General features: G+C 37.5%; 1 protein-coding gene across 1 annotated transcript; it reads right to left on the reverse strand.

Annotated features, from left to right (window-relative positions):
- Positions 1 to 544: 544 nt before the first annotated feature.
- LOC133296219 (retinoblastoma-related protein-like) lies at positions 545 to 16,864 on the reverse strand. Its single transcript, XM_061495168.1, has 18 exons — positions 16,823 to 16,864; positions 16,173 to 16,277; positions 15,938 to 16,080; positions 15,759 to 15,855; positions 15,551 to 15,597; positions 8,703 to 8,892; positions 8,548 to 8,614; positions 8,158 to 8,337; positions 7,879 to 8,072; positions 6,922 to 7,792; positions 6,505 to 6,667; positions 6,315 to 6,387; positions 5,662 to 5,838; positions 5,457 to 5,576; positions 5,249 to 5,390; positions 5,029 to 5,150; positions 807 to 922; positions 545 to 695 (listed from the first exon to the last, which is right to left on the reverse strand). The coding sequence occupies exons 1-18, from the start codon at positions 16,862 to 16,864 to the stop codon at positions 545 to 547; spliced, it is 3,000 nt and encodes a 999-aa protein (XP_061351152.1).
- Positions 16,865 to 17,666: the final 802 nt, after the last annotated feature.

Consider the following 17,666-nt stretch of genomic DNA (forward strand, 5'->3'; position numbering starts at 1 on the left):
ATTATAATTAATTAGATTATCTTCAATTCATTAGGACTATTATTATTATTATTATTTATCGTCACCATTTTATTATAATTTTTTGTTTTAAAAAGCTAATTGGCTGAATGGATTAATTTTTTTTATTTCCCCTTAATTGTTCTTCAATTCCCTCAATCTCTTCTAACTTTCTTGCCTCACTTCTAATCTGCTGATCTTATAATTTGCATATTTATCAACTGCGACATGGTGTTTCCCAACCCTCTAATAGATCACGTGATTATGTGTCTGTAGATGATAAATTATTTTTATTATAGTTAGTCATGACCAAACTCGATACCTTACAATTCAATGGGTTAGATCCGCTTACTTTTTTTTTTTTTTTTTTTATAATCTTTACAATTCTTTAGGATTGAAATAAAAAGAAAAGGGAAATATCTGACAATTAAAGGAGATATTATTATTCATTATATATATAAAATTAGTATAACTTAGTGTAGTAAGAATGGAGAGAAGTAAAATATACATAAAAATTGTATATAAAAAAAAGAATCATAAAATTGGATTAAAAGTTGGGTTGCTCTGACTTCACTGGTGGACAAGACGAGGATGCACAACTGTCATTCTGTAGATTGAGGCTATTTGCAACCATAGAGTCACTAACCAAGCCAACATCATCGTCATCAAAATTGAGGGCACCTCTAACCTTCCTGGTGCTACAAATAAAATAAAAGACCAAATAAGGACATGTCATCACCTCTTTGGTAATGTCAATATATATAAATACATTTCAATCCTCAAAAGCAAAGATATAAAGAAAAGCATACCCATTCAAACGGTTATTGATGGCTGTCAGGTCTTTAGAAGGGCTCTGATATGCATGAGTGCTCTCCCCAACACAGGCATAATAGCTTTTTGAGTTATTTGATATTAGAGCATCCATCTGCTTTGTACATAATAAATGAATACAGTTATGCTCCATGAAGAAAACAATTTGCTATTTAAAAAAAATGTCTGCTCTGCAATGAGAACTAGTTGCTACCATAAGAAATAATATATATCAAACAAGGAAAATGATACTGACTCATAGGTAAGAAGCCAAGAAATCATTGCAAACATCATGTATTAATGACAAGAAATATGTGGTTGAGCTTTTGTATTCAATTATGATATAGAAGGCTAGGCAAACCACAGAAACCTTCCATAAAGCTAGAACAGGTTATAGCATTGTATTCAATCAGTGGACAGGTTATATATCATGTTTTCAAACTTTATTCTTTATAAACGCACTTTATGCTTCTTCAAATTTTGCAGCTAAAGCTCTCAAGTAAAAAATTGGATATTTCTTTCTAGTAAGTAATATCTGTCAGCTCAGAAAGATTAAATTCTCCAAATTGTCAGTATAAACGGTAAAGTTAATTGATTTGGCTCATATTCCTGCATCTCACGAACTAAAAAGTTAAAAACCCTTGATTTCTACAAATCTGGGAAAATGAAGGCGAAGGAACCCTTGATTTCCTTTTGCGCGTTGATGTACATAAAGTGGTATTAAGGTTTGAATTTGCATGATCTTTGAATCAAAGACTCTACATGAGTTGCCAATTCATGCTAAAAATCGAGACACTCTTCCCGCATCAGGTAGTTTCTTTTCTTTGATGAAAAAATATATAACATTCATTATGAAGATAGGAGTTTATATCAGCTAAAGATGCTAACGGCTGCAAACTTTAATCCACCAAAACAAAGATTTTGTTCTCTTGGTCAGTTCAGCATGTCCTCAGAAGAAGTTGGTAAACGAATTCAGGATGGGATTTCTATAAAAATTATATGAAAAATCAATCAATGAATTTGTCCCAGACTAATTGACTCTTGAGTCATAAACATAGTTTTCAAGATTCGAGACACAAGATCAAGAATTAAACAAGGAAAAATTAGAAATAAGAGTATAATAACACTCAATAACCGCTCAACGACTATTATAATAACCCTAACCTGCGTAACTGTGAGATTGCATTGGATTAATTATTTAATCATGCATAATGTAGTGTAATTAAGTGAAAGGCTTACTTGAATTAGATTAAATGTTAACTAAGTACATTGTAGATAAAATAAGTAAAACACTTAGTTCAATCAATGTGAATTGTATTTAACAGGAAAAACACCCTTTTAATGAGTAAGTGGGCTTAAGTGGGGGAAATAGGCTTTTATGCTAAAAGGCCCTATCAGCCACTCCTCGCTGGGGAGCTCGTTGGAGCGAGCTATTCAGCGAGCGTGAAAAATGCTCGCTGATGGTTGCTCGCAGGAGCAAGAAGCCCAGCGAGCAGCGCGAAAATAGGAGAACACATTTTAGTGACTTAATTTCACTCACCAAACTCACTTCTTCCCTCACCAAACCGAGAGTTCAGCCATTTATGAGCTTGGAACCCTTAGAAACACAGCTTCTTCTAGGCTTGATGAAACCACTTGGTGTGTGAACCATTGTTGCTTAGAATCTCAAGAGAAACCTAACCTATAATCCAAAAACTTAAGAAACCAAGTGTGTGGGGAGGTTTTCTTTGTTGAAAGTGGCGCCCCATCCATGGAAGTGTGGCTTGGAGTGACTCATTGCTTGAAGTAAGGATTGGAGAACATTCTGTGCATGATTCTAGGTGAGTTCATGTTAAGATACAAGCATTTGGATGGTTTCTATGGTAATGAGTATTTTCGGGTTCCATTTGAAAATGTGTGGCTTGGATATGTTGTTTAGAGTTTAAATGAGGCTTAGGTCATGTAGAAAATAATGCTTGGATCATGATTTCATCGGTGGAAATGTATTCAAAAAGCCAATTGGGACATATTGCATATTTTCGAAAAATGCATGCCTAGGTGTAGTGATTTCTTGCATTCCAAGTAATGGATATTGGAGTGTTTGATGTTGGTATTGATTGGGTTCATATCGTTGGTAGGATTAAAGCAAGTGAACTGTCTTTGATTGATCAAGAATTGGTGGAGCCAGTGGAGCTTGACTTGGTTGCTTGAGTTGAACCAAGTGTAGGTAAGTTCTTCACCTTGGAAAGTGTGTTGAATTGCCTATGTTATTGATGAATATAGAGGTATTCATTGACACATGGGGTTGATTGTATTACACCTTGATGTAGGTGTTTGTTTGTAAAGTTTGTGTCCTTGAATAAAGATTGATTGTGAAAAGTCTTGGTGGTGAAATGTTGGTTGGAAGCGATTGAGGTAAGTCTTCGGACCTCGGGATTTATCCCACTATTGTTCCACCAAGCCCTGATGGGGTAGTGGTTATTGCATGGTGTATGTAATTGCAATATATAATAGTTTAATGCATTGATATATGTGTAACATCCTGAGCGGTGACGAGGGCGGGGAGTGATCGCCGATGCAAAGAGGCACGGACAAGGAGCGGCTCCTGACAGATTTCCAGCGGGGGGTTACATGCATGAAAGAATCGAATCGACACCCGAAAGAGAGGGATTCCAAAGGCTGTGCAGGTATAAGACTGCACAGTTTGGGATAACTTATAAGAATTAATTGGTACTACCTATGCTAACAAGATGCATCTTCTTTTCGGTAGCCCGGAACGGAAGAACTCCATAGTTAAGCGTGCTTGACTTGGAGCAATTCTGGGATGGGTGACCTCCTGGAAAGTTTTCCCGGGAAGTGTGCGAGTGAGGAAAAAGCACACTGAAAAGTCTCGTGTTAGTATGTGGGGATAGTCGTTGATTCTTGAAGCGGCCGGGCGTTACAATATGTATGTGTATGCTCTGGGTGTGGCATAGGATGGTGTTTCCTTATGTTTGGTATATTGCAAGATGTTGCATAATCATACATGGTAGATTCCCTGGCCAATAGGACTATTTTTTATTTGAGTATCCTGTGGATGGCGAGAGTGACGAAGGGATGTCTCGTAGAGATATTTTAAATACTGCTTGGATATGTATATATGTATTGTTTATTGTTGCTTTTACACCTTAATTGAACTCTGGGGTGGAGAAATTCTCCAAGGACCCCTGATTTACTGAGATGTTTATCTCACCCCTTGTTGTGGGGACCCCTATTTAGATACTAAGGGTGCAGGAGCATTCACTGGCAGGCGGCCACAGTAGACAGAGATTGTTGCATGTTGTTGATGTTGTTATTTTGAGATGCATGCCATTTTGTAATCAATTAAAAGTTAACTTATGTCTTAAGAAAGAAGCACAATTATATAATAGGAATTGGGATGTAAGAGCACCCTAGTTTGTTAGGCTATGGATTGTCATTCCATGCTTCATTTAGGTACAAAAGTGGGCAAATTGTTCCAAAGGTTAAGCCAAGAAACAAAGTGACCCTATCAAGTTTTTGGGTTGCTTGTTGGAGACCTCACTTCAGCGAGCCAATTATGGTCTTGGCAGTAGCCAAGTCCGAAATAGGTGAGCCCACGCTGGCATGCTCGCTTTAGAGAGCTGGCCAACGATCAATTATGAGTGAATAGAGCATTGCTTGCTCTTGGGCTCGCTTGAGCGAGCTAGGGAGCGAGAGGCAGGGGACCTGGGAAGTAGCCATTGCCTGGGGATTTAATTTGCTCGTTGTAGTGCTCACGCAAGCTGAGCGAAGTGCTCGCTGGGGAGATTGCTCAGCGAGGAGCGCAAGGAGCTGCCCAGTTTTCGGAACACTCAAAATTAAGGCTGTGAGGGGTATGGTACCCTCACAATAGTGTCTAAAAGAGATGACATTATATGTTCAAGCTAAGTATCATTATTCCGCAACGTTACATTGTTATAATTGCAGTTTGTAGTTTAATTTAAATACGGTATGGATTTTAATTAGAAATGGAAATTGTTTAAAAGAAAAAAGTGAGCCGTATTTTTAATTGAACTGCTGTAATTATAACTGGGCTTAATATCATACGTAATGATAACAAACCGGTACGTAACGGGGTGTTACAACTATAGTTCCTCACATAATAATTCTTTTTTCATTTCATCTGTCAGTTAAATGTGATATACTCACTAGTAATAGTGGTAAAACAAATAGTTCAAAGAAAAAAGAAAAACAAATAAATACCTTAGAAGATCGTAATGGAGAGACATATACATTACGTGACGAAGACACTTTTTTTGGAGACATATCAGGAAGGCTTGAAAAAGGGGATAATTTAGGAGATCCAGGAGATTGAGTCAAACGGCCTGGAAAGATAAGAAGTACAATAGCCAATGGATTGCAGAAAACGAATGGAAATGTAAGTCAGGTATACAATAAAAGCAATTTAGGAAACAAAATGTACCGTCAGTACTATTATTGACTTCTGGTTTCCCGGTACTGTGTTTTGTACCCCCAGGGCCTAGTTCAATCAGAAGTGGTTTTACAGAGGGAATGAATATTTCATTGTAAAATGAAATGATGCCAACATGCTCCTGACCAGTTCTCTGTTTCCAGATCATTTGTAAGGTCACAATTCACAGAAAAGCTAAGAGTCCAATTTGGTTACATACCCTGTTATGGCGTGCCAATGACCAATCAACAAATACACTGTGAAAAACTTCTGGTTTGGATTGCGGTTGCTTTCTATATTTGTATAAGATCTCTTTAAAAGTTAGGTTTAGTTGAGAAATCTGCAAAACATAATAGAATGAGAAACACGGAACAACTGAAGAGACTATTACTAACTGTTACAAGTTGCTGAAAGTAAAAAGAAACCTTAGAAACTCCATAAAAGCAACATAATATGATTTGGTCAATATGGCGATTGAAGAAGAGAGAGGTCCGTCGATTTAGGATTTGTTGGAAAAGACAGTATACATTCTCCCTCATCTGCTGTGATAATTTTAGCCTTTCAGCCATACCACTTATTCTGACTGCTCCTAACTTAATGATCTGGGAAACACAGGAACAAAATCTAACTAAGGCAACAAAGTCAATAAATCATATCTAAACACATGAAAACAAATAGCTGTCCTATCACTATGTAAACAAAAGCAGAAGTGACGTAGCAACCCACTTCCAGAAAGCAGCTTAAATTCTCAATATAAAAGAAAACACATATAGTAGTTCCCGGAAACATCTTAATGGACATAAGGTTGGAGCTTCAAAATCGCAGATTAGATGTCTTGCCATATTGAAGAACAAATAGGGTGTAAATACATGAAAACACATCAAAAGAAATACCCTTCTTCAGTCCACCAAACGATATTGATCACAGTTTCTGCACGTTCCCATTCTTAATAATTAAATTGAGATAACAGTATATTAAGGTACAATACCTTGGCAAAATCTATATTAATTACAGATTCTGCACGTGTTTCCCTTTAAAAAGAATTAGATTGTCATAACTGTATATTAAGATCTAGTACCTTGCCAAAAGCGATATTAATTGCAATTTCTGCACAAGTATCCCCTCCACCTCCTGGGTTTGGTCTTGTGGGACTGTAGAAAGAAACATTAAATGAAAAACAACAAAAGAAGAAAACAGTTAAGTGGCGAAAAATTTGAAGCAACACGCACTTATATAAGATAGCACTACCAGACTCATCCAAGTTATACCTGGCAAAAGCAGCCTGCATAGGAGGAGGGGGAAGCTTTGACTTAAGGTCACTGAAGGGCAGAAGCCGATCTTTCACAGGTGATGCAAATGAATTTCGTTCAGCTGACGAACTTCGATATTCTGTGCACAGTCGCTTTGGAGATCTGGTATGCCCATTCTGAGCTGAAATGCATTAATTGATGGATATGTTATTTAAGTTCGAAAAAGGTACTTTTTTGTGCTTTTTTAGGAATGGGAGGTGGGAGATTGTGCGGGGAAAAGGGGGGCGGGGAGGGGAAGGTGGAACAATGTTTAGCATCACTATATATATTATATAGTCATGGCAACTACTCTAAGGTTTGATGTGTGAACTAATAATTATTGAAATCTGAGTAAACATGACCTAAATCTGCAGGGTAAAACAATAAAACAATTACTTGGTGAAGTCTCAAGCTTCTGCAAGGAAGGCACTGGAGGCAACCCTCCACAAGAGAAGTTAATACGCATTGCAATTTCATCCAACGATGGCAATGGTGCAGCTAACAGTCCAAGACGATTTATTTCAGCAGAAAGGGCAGGTCTAGCAACTATCAAAGAATTATACATGGAGGAACCCTTTTCCCAAACCATGCTTTCCAAAAGTCGTTCTTCCAATGAATTCAGATGTCGCCTCAATTCTCTTGGGAGAGATTCCTCATGTCTAATGAAACTTTCTATGACCTTGGAAAGATCAAAAGCTGTAATTCCAGTCTTCTCCAGTACTGCAGGGAACAACATTGTTACAGTCTTGTGCGTAGCCAGGACTAGTTCTGCAGAACATGCAAGCATACACCAATGGAACCTCTCATTGGTTAGTAGCGATGTTAAATTAGTTGTACGCAGAGTTTCGGCTTCTGCTCTGCACATTGCTTCCAATACCCTATAGTATAACTTAAGGGCTTCCAATCTTCTCTGTCCCGCCCAGACATTGTCCATGAGGTTAGCACTTCCAGTTGCACATTGTTCTCCGAGAGGACTACTAGGAAATATAGCCTGCAATATAATCTGCGCCCTTCGCACCACATCACTTGTAACATCCCTATCACATGATGTCAGATATCTCTCCAGCTCTGGTGAGGGCTTTGATGGAAGTGGAGAAATGACAGTACGAAGCCACTTTGCAGTAACCATTGCTGTGCTTACAGGGGTGGCTTCCATCTTTGAATTTGTACTACTGGAAATGACATTAGCATGGGATGTAGGAGAACGATGGGGAGAGAGTGGACTTTTAATTGTCTTTGCAGGTGATGCCAACGAATCAAATTTCCTCTATAGAGAAGGTTAATACATATTTTAGGTGTTTTCTTATACAAGACACAACTAAATTTTGGAACAATTTTTTTCTTTACACATACCTTGACACCAGATTCTGACATAGAACCTCCAGACGAGCTTCCTGAAGCTAACAAGCTATCGTCCTCGTTAATGAACAACCTCTCATCAAGTTCGCCCTTGTTACGAATTGTGTAATCATAATCCTTTTCTAAGATTTTTAAATTGGATAGCAGAGATGCTTCCTCCATCAGATCTTCAAAATAGATCAAACCATCTACAAACGAGCATAAACATCAGTCAAAGATATTGTAGTCTTGATGCATAAAAAATCAATGACAAAGACTAGTTATTAAATGAACCTCTATCAAAATTCTCTAGGTTTTCAGTTTCAAATTCAGATGCTGGCAGGGGCTTTTTCTTCAATATATCGGCGATCAAATTATTAACATTCTCCATCGTTTTCCTCAAGTCATCTTCTGAAGAGTTATAAATGTTGCAAAGTGATGCAAGGAGGTCCACACCTTTGCTGCTTTTCTTAACTAAAGGACATTTCAATAGAATTAGAACAGAAATGGAATTAGAAAAGAGAGTCAATATTCAAAACCCACCTTTAAAATAGGATACATGGAAATGGGTGTGTGTGCACTGAAAGTGGCATGCATACATGTGAAAGGGAATCACCACTTGAAAGACTGAAAGAGAACAAAAATAATTTAAACAAAAGAGGGAATAAGAACAAAAAGGATTACCAAAGTGTGAAGAATCATGCACCTTGAAATTCCGAAAACGAACAGGAACATGAATAATCAAGATGGCCTGTAACAGATGCACCGAGCAAATGAGAAACTGATTCCTTCAGGGAAATGTTGAAAACGATAAGAGTGTCTATAGGAATCTAACTAACCAAGACAGAAACTAAACCACTGGTACAAGACACCAAGTCTTTGAAACAGCTGAAAGCATGTGCACGAAGTGCCAAGAAAAGTAGCCATCCAAAGCGATGGAACTCAGATATATGAACATTACCAGCTGAGTTGTTTTCAACGTTTGTACCATTTTCCAAGAAGAACTCTTCAAATACACGTTTATAGTACCTAGCAACATTAATTATTAAAAATGTGATGTCATGTAGGCATACTGCACTAAACATGATATTCAAAGCAAGTGACGTTATGCTACAAACATAAGAAGGATCAGCATATAACATGTTCAAGTATGAGAGATGACTAAATGATACCATCGTACTTCTGTTTCTTTCGATCTTTAGATGTGAATAGCAGTAGAGAGTTACATTGGAACATAGCATAGCTATAGATGGTATCTTAAATATTTAGTCTTCAATAACTAGCTATAAATATCTAGTTTTATATGCCGTATTTCAACAAGTTCATTACCAACTCATAAAGCTTGTGCTATACAAAGTACACCATCTCTACCAAATACACATTTTAATCTCCAACTAGGCATTATATCTCATTGAATTTTTTTTTTTTTTGTTCATTGAAATATACCTCATTTAAGATACCATCACAACATTAATAAAAAATGCGGTATCAGAAAATTAATACAACACATAAGGCAATGTGACCTGCACTGCCAACTCTCGTCAACAACTACCTTAGAAAAGGAATGTGGTATTGAAGGTACAAGGTATAATAAGAGTTATACTTGCTACAATCATGCTTTTGGCAATTAAATAAATCCTCAGGAAAATGAAGATTTGATTAGTTTATGTAGAATATTCTAGAGTTTTTTTACTTGTTTCCAGCTACTAGTCCCTTTGAGTAGTGTGATGCCTCTTCGGTTACTGTGTATTTTATTTATTACTTCTACTTCTTAACTACCTTGTAATCTGTATATAAAGATCCCTTTGGGTGTCAATCAATATATGAAAAAATACATTTCAGTCTTATTTCATCATGGTATCAAGAGCAGGTTATCCTGTGGTCATCTTGTAAACCTCCACGTTCTTTTTACGTTTTTTTTTCGTTTTCCATTTTCACTGTTCCTTAAAATAACTCAGAAACCATATCTGGACCCCTCCAATCACGAAACCAAGGCCACCATTGGACTCAAAAGCCATTTCCGAGTTGACCCATGATGGGACGTAAATTCGTTCTCATCTAAGCCCATTTTGATGGCAAAATACCATACGTTCCCTCATCTGATGAGCAACTTCAGCATGAAAATCACTTGTTTTACACATTTGTGACAAAAACACAGTGGGGGAACAGATGGTAACGTATTCCTTTAAAATATATTAAAAGGGGAACGGACTGAGACGCATTTAATGCACCTGCTCCATTCATTTAATGCTTTTGTACACTTTGCAGGTAACGTAGAGTTAAAGACTTCTAAAAAGCAAGGCGGTGCACCAACTAAGCAGCTGGAAATGTGAAGAGCAGAGAATCAAGAGTTCTCATTGGCTGAAAACAAAAGCAAAGCATGGGAAGGTCTGCAAACAACGGCTAAGCATCACCAAATCCTGTTCCATCCAGCAATTCACGCAAGCTTCACACTCTGCTGCCACAGTCCCGTCCCCTCATTCAAGCAACTAGCTCCAAAGGAATTACAGTCTTGCCACTCTTCTTTCAGCTATAAATAGGACCACCCTCACACAAAAACATCATCGAATCCTGGAGGGTTTGCAGTTCGAAAGGAAGAGATCACTTAACTTAGTTTAATTTTAAGTTGTAACTGTAGTTAAGTGACAACCCCTCTTCTCTTCTCTGTAAACAACCATCAAGACTCCTCACGAGCAAATACCCATCTTTCTCCATTTTTTGTTTCTTTTTGTAAACTATCTTTTAAATTAATATAAGTGTTTTTCTCTTCGTTCCAATCGTTATCTCTTGACTGAATCTCGGGTTTATGTGATCTCAGTTGAGAATAATTATGTTTAAACTATCAGCCATGAGCTGAACTATCTGTGGAACGGGTAAGCTGTGAAACTCTTAAAGAACTATTTTCAAAACTCTTGACCGAAGCTTTTTGTATTTCTTTGGCTAAGTAAGCTATATTCATTCTGCGCCAAAGGAAATTGGGTACATATTGAGAAAGGAACTTCCATAAGGAAGGGATTTCAGACAGCTTAGCCATTGGGGGAAGGTAGATGTCATGGCAAAAACGCTACTGGTCACCTTAGGAATAAGGGGCCAACTCGTCCATTTTAAGGTTCTGAACTAAGTACCTGTTGGAGTCAAGGGAGCCATAGGAATATGGAAACTTGTGAGCCATCTAGACCATGAGCTGAGGAATCAGAGTTGGCAGGCAAAGAGACTGGGACAAAGCCAAAAGGTACTAAATCTTGAGCAGAGAAAACAGCTCCTTTAAGAGTGAAGCAGTGAATCCGTTCCTTCTGTTAAACTGTTTTAACCACCACCCTGTTGTCTCTTGATTATAGTTATTTCTGTTTTAGTAGTTTTTATTTTATTTAGTACTTATAAAAACTCCAATGATTATTATCTCACCTTCTTCTAGACAGGAAGGATCACATACATAACGCAGCGAGCAACTGTTTGCCATCAGATTGAATCAACTGTTCCTGAGGAACGTTGTCAAGACAGTAGGGAACGTTTGACCAGACAGTTCATTTACTAACTTTTCTTCTCATTTTCATTCTTTATAAACAGTGATAAAACAATAATTAACACTCTATCCTCGTGGGAACGATAATTTAGGCATTAATACTCCCTTTATTACTTGATGCGTGCACTTGCGCACTTGGGTTGGAACTAAGGGACGAATCTGTGTTCTGCAAGAACAGAGGAACGTCCCCTATCAGAACTTATATTTTTCCACCATCAGCAAACCACCCAACAACCCACACCAGCCCTGTCGCTGGAAAGTCAGACACGCGCCGCCACGTGAGCCACGCGCCGCCCTACCGGCCTCCGTTTGTCACGCGGCTTCCACAGATCGACTCGCCTGACCTTCCTCTTCCTGTTCTGGGGGTTTAAATCACGGTTGGAGCACTCTTCTTGCTGGGTCCAGTTGGTTCCTCTTCGTGACTTGTTCCTCTCCTTCCTTTTTGAAGGATGGAAGTTGAAAATATTGAGGCTGAGAATAAGCATTCTGAAAAATCATCCGGTAATGTTTCCGGTGTCTCTCCTCTTCCCTGTTCTTCGTCTTCCGGAGACAACCCAGCTATACAGATTACTAACCACCGTTTAAACGGTAAGAATTATGTGCAATGGCATTAATCTGTCAAGCTGTTTATCCAAGCAAAAGGGAAAATGGGGTATCTTGATGGAAAAAAGGAAAAACCCGAGGCTGATGAACCGGATTATGATAAATGGATGACTGAAAATGCCTTGGTCATGACATGGTTGACTAACTCCATGGATCCTGATATCAGTCAAACTTATTTGTTTCTTGATACGGCTCAGAAAATTTGGGATGCTGTTAAAGAATATTATTTTGACCTGGGCAATGCTTCTCAGGCTTTTGAACTCAACACCAAGGTAAGAGAGTTACATCAAGAGGGGATGTCTGTTACTGAATACTTTCTTGCTTTAAAAACTCTGTGGCAGGAGTTGGATCTTTATGATGCAGCAGATCTTCAAGGTTTAAAAGCTAATGCAAGGTTTAAAAGTTACTTAGAGAAAAGACGTCTCTATGATTTTCTTGCTGGCCTTAATCGTGATGTTGATGATGTTCGTGGAAGGATATTGGGACAGAACCCGTTACCTTCTATTGCAGCTGCTTTTTCTATGGTACGACGGGAGGAACTTCGTCGAAAGGTAATGTTGGGAGACAAGAACTCTAAATCCTCCGATGTATCTGCCTTAGTAGCAAAAGATACTCCTCGTCCCCCTAGTGATGCAAAACATTCTGACCGATGGTGTTCTCATTGCAATAAGAGGCATCACACTACTCAAAGGGACTAGTAGCTGGAAACAAGTAAAAAACTCTAGAATATTCTACATTCCGACGACGGGGCAGAATATTTTAATTCTGTTCTTGGTGATTACCTAACCAAGCAAGGTATCATCCATCAAAGTTCTTGTCCTAACACCCCTCAACAAAATGGGGTGGCTGAAAGAAAAAATAGACATCTCATTGAAGTTGCTAGAGCCCTCTTGTTTACGATGCATGTCCCTAAATACCTGTGGGGGGAGGCTGTCTTGATTGCCTCATATCTCATCAATAGGATGCCCTCTCGTGTCCTGAATTTTCATTCTCCTATATCTTGCCTTACCCATTTTTTTCCCTCTTTTCGGGCTCTATCTTACCTTCCTCCAAAGTTATTTGGCTGTGTGGTTTTTGTTCATATTCCTCCACATCAAAGGTCCAAACTTGATCCAAAGTCTATTAGATGTGTCTTCATAGGGTATCCTCCTAATCAAAAAGGTTATAAGTGCTACTCACCTTCTCTTCAAAAGGTCTTTGTTTCTATGGATGTTACTTTTTATGAAACACAATCATTTTTTCCCTCGACTTCTCTTCAGGGGAAGCCTATCGGTGTAAATGAAGACAAGTCTTGGATTCCAAATAATTCTACTGTCTTACCTTTACCCCTGGAAACATCTGTTGTTCTTTACCTTTGGAGACAGGGGGAGTTAATGTACAGGAGACAAGGACAGCAACTGTACCAGAGACTGGAGATCCTCCAGGTAAATGGGAAAAATTCTACAGCAGGCGTGAATTTCCTCAAGATCCTCTAGACTGCCAGGATTCTGACCCGAGTTCTAGTTCCAGCAATCCACTTGAGAACACTGGGACAGCTAACCTAGATATGCCTATTGCCCTTCGAAAAGGTACTAGATCTTGCACTGCTCATCCTATTTCTCATCACATTTCATATGAAAAGTTATCTCCAGGTTTTTGTGCTTTCAACATTCTATTAGATGGTACAAAATACCAAATAATATCCAAGAGGCACTTAATGACCCTAAATGGAGGGATGTTGTCTTTGAAGAAATGGATGCACTTAAAAAAAATGGAACTTGGGAGTCCGTGGCACTTCCCAGAGGAAAGAAAACTGTAGGTTGCAAATGGGTGTTCACAATAAAATTTAATGCAGATAACAGCATCAACAAATATAAGGCCAGATTGGTTGCCAAAGGATTTACTCAGACTTACGGGATAGACTATTAGGAGACGTTCGCTCCCGTTGCCAAACTTAACTCTATCTGAGTCCTACTATCACTTGCTGCCAACCTTAATTGGCCCTTGCATCAATTGGACGTAAAAAATGCTTTCTTAAATGGGGACTTACATGAAGACGTTTACATGGATCCACCACCTGGTTTTGAAGAGGGAGATGGTTCAGTATGCATGTTGAAGAAGTCTCTTTATGGACTTAAACAATCCCCTAGAGAGTGGTTTGAAAAGTTTACTCGTGTTGTTAAAGAAAGAGGATTTATCCAAGCTCAGACTGATCACACTTTATTTTTTAAACACTCCGATAATGGCAAAATTGCTATCCTCATTGTTTATGTTGATGACATAATTGTCACAGGTGATGACTGGGAGGAAATAAAATCTTTAAATGAGGGTTTAGCTAATCAGTTTGAACTGAAGGATCTTGGATCACTCAAATATTTCCTTGGAATGGAAGTTGCTCGTAGCAAGGCAGGAATTTTCTTATCTCAGAAGAAATATATCCTAGACCTGCTACAAGAAACAGGTATGCTTGGGTGCAAGCCTGCAAAAACTCTAGTTGAACCCAATATTAAATTGGGAATTGAAGATGGAAAAGATGTTGACAGGGAGCAATACCAAAGGTTGGTAGGGAAACTGATCTACTTATCTCACACTCGGCCTGATATTGCATTTGCAGTTACCATGGTTAGCCAATTCATGCATTCTCCCAAGGAAAAACACCTTAGTGCAGTTTATAGAATCCTCAAGTACCTCAAAAACACCCCTGGTCGAGGAATGCTCTTTAAAAGGGGACACAAGAGGATGATAGAAATCTATACAGATGCAGATTGGGTTGGCTCTGCTATGGACCGAAGATCCACTTCAGGATATTGTACCTATGTCTGGGGAAATCTTGTGACCTGGAGAAGTAAGAAACAAACTGTTGTTGCCAGAAGCAGTGCAGAAGCAGAATTTTGGGCGCTAGCCCATGGCATTTGTGAAGGAATCTGGTTAAGAAGACTCCTGGAAGAATTAAAGATATCTTATTCTCTACCTGTGAGACTCTATTGTGATAATAAGGCTGCAGTCAGTATTGCTCAAAATCTGTACATCATGACAGAACCAAACATGTGGAGGTTGATCGTCATTTTATCAAAGAATAATTGGAAGAGGGTAGTGTATGTTTGTCATATATACCTACCAAGGAGCAAACAGCCGACATTCTCACCAAAGGATTACACAAACGCATCTTTGAGGATTTAATTAGCAAGTTGGGGATGATCAATATATATCTCCCAACTTGAGGGGGAGTGTAGAATATTCTAGAGTTTTTTACTTGTTTCCAGCTACTAGTCCCTTTGAGTAGTGTGATACCTCTTCGGTTACTGTGTATTTTATTTATTACTTCTACTCCTTAACTACCTTGTAATCTGTATATAAAGATCCCTTTGGGTGTCAATCAATATATGAAAAAATACATTTCAGTCTTATTTCATCAGTTTAACACCAAAAAAAGTATGGATTTATAATAGTATAGGTAAAACTATGAAGTCTACAAAGTTAATAAGAGAAATTTCAAAAGTATCACAAATTAATAGATAATAAATACATCAGTTACTAAAGACAGTAATTGAAGAAAAGTATGCCAAATAGAGGGTTACTCACTTGCTAAGAATCTTTAGGTGAATAGCACTAGTATGCACCTCCTTCGCCTGGTACAGACATAAGAAAAAGCAACATAAAGAATCGCTCAAGAGAAAAGTGTCTCTAACGATTAAAATAAGAGACCACTATACACACCGCACACACACACACACACATGAATAGAGACCTTGTAAACATGCAATCATGATTCTCTGCTTAGTAATATTACCTCAAGCCTGTTTTCCCAATCAGTGCCATATAAATTACTCAAAATTGGACCAGCCTTAATAACAAACTGAGGAAGTTCTCTAAAAAAATCTGCAATACTGTTGAATACAAGATAAATGACAACAGTAAATAATAGAACAAACTAGAAACTAATGAAACTAGAAAGGGCCAGTGAAATACTTAAGCTTCAACGCTCTCAATATCTGGCACAAGGTAAGCCCATTGTTATCAGTCTCCTCCTTCTCACTCTCCGCATTTTTCACAGTCAATCTCTTGATAGAGTATAAAATAAAGGAAAACCAATAACGTTCTGCTTCCTCGGACTGAAAAAGAGTTATACAGCCTCATGAATTCAAATAAAGACTTAAGGTACAAGTTATATTTTATACTAAATAATAATAATGTTCACAAATACCGTTCCATTCCCAATTGATAAGACATTTGTCAGTAACACATGTTTGGTTTCTCCAAACAGCTTCATTGCTTGTCTACAGCTGTTCTCTTCCAATGATAGCCCACTCTGTCATCAAGAAAACACATTAATGTAAAGTTCAATGCTTATATACATGTATATATTTAAAACCACAATAAAAAAAAATCGATAAATATTTATGATTTTTATCATGTCATGATGATATTTATCATAAGAATAATACTATTGTCGCCGCAGCAATTACATTCATGGATCTCACAGAATTCAACATTCTCTAAAATCGATATCACACAATTATGCGCACGAAACAAAAAATCAGTACAGGATAATGTTCTTCTCGGTTGACATGAACAAGTACTTAAAAACTAAAATTTTACAAATTACTCAATTGCAGCATAAAACAGGGGGAAAAAACAATAAAATATACGTATAATATAATAAAGCAGAAAAAAAAATTATCCTGAATTCAAAATAGAAACATCATGATGATATATAAAATAAAACAAAATAATGCAATATAATAAAGCCAAAAAATATAAACATAAAAACAAAGCAATTGATCCAAAATTCCAATGAGAAGAAAAATTCGAAAACACGAAACCGAAAAAACAACAAAAAGGAGAAACAAGAACCTCGCAGAACTCAGAGAAGCGAGACTCAGCGGTGTCCTCCATTCTTCACACGCGAATTTCGCAACAGTAATCGACCTCGGAACTCTCTGTGTATCAAACGACTTAGTTTCGGTGGTAGAAACGCGCAGCTTTGATGCGCCGTACATACACGGCCGCCGGCGGAAGAAGACGATGAGAGGAAGCAAGAGTTCAGTGTGTGACTGTGTATTTGATTTTTTTTTTTGGGTAATATCTTTTTTCATTATTATAAGGAAAAGGTTGTTAACTTTGGCGCCATTTCTTCGTTACTCCAGTCTTTTCCCGCCAAAACTCTGATCTTTATCTCCTTTATATTTGATTTTTATTTATATTTTATTGCATAATACTTATTTTTATCTTCATTAATATTAATATACATACAAAAGTTTTAGTTTTTATTTTATTTTTCATCAATTTTTTTCTTAGATAGCTATGCTTAGGTGTGTAAATGGGCTAGGCCGGCCTAGAGAAACTTACGACCTAGCCTATATTAGGTCAGACCTATTACAAATAGTAAAATAGAATACGCTTAGGCGTTTAAAAAAAACCTATTTAAAAAATAGGTCATAGACTTTTTTGTACATGTCGGACCTATAAGCTTATATCTTATTATTTATTTTAAATAAAATTATTATTTTATAATTTTGAATAATAAATTAATATTATTTTAGTTATCCTTTTAATTTTTGAATGTTTAACAGGCTAAAAAGCCTAGGCCAAGACTTTTAATTTTTAAATATAGGTCAAACCAGACCTGTAATTGAAGGTCTACACAGACTAAAAGGTCAGGCCACCAGATCCAGTATTTTTTACACAAATTTAACAT

This window comes from Gastrolobium bilobum, unplaced genomic scaffold (genome assembly GCF_033153095.1).
Source record: "Gastrolobium bilobum isolate Gb01-03AN ecotype WA unplaced genomic scaffold, APGP_CSIRO_Gbil_v1 utg11238, whole genome shotgun sequence".
NCBI classification, from domain to species: Eukaryota; Viridiplantae; Streptophyta; class Magnoliopsida; order Fabales; family Fabaceae; genus Gastrolobium; species Gastrolobium bilobum.

Coding starts and splice junctions, on each gene's coding strand:
- LOC133296219 (XM_061495168.1), bottom strand. CDS start 16,864: ATGGAGGACACCGCTGAGTCTCGCTTCTCTGAGTTCTGCGAG. Junction 6,668..6,921: donor GAAGCTTGAGACTTCACCAA/GTAATTGTTTTA, acceptor AATGCATTTCAG/CTCAGAATGGGCATACCAGA. Junction 5,577..5,661: donor GCTTTTATGGAGTTTCTAAG/GTTTCTTTTTAC, acceptor TATGTTTTGCAG/ATTTCTCAACTAAACCTAAC.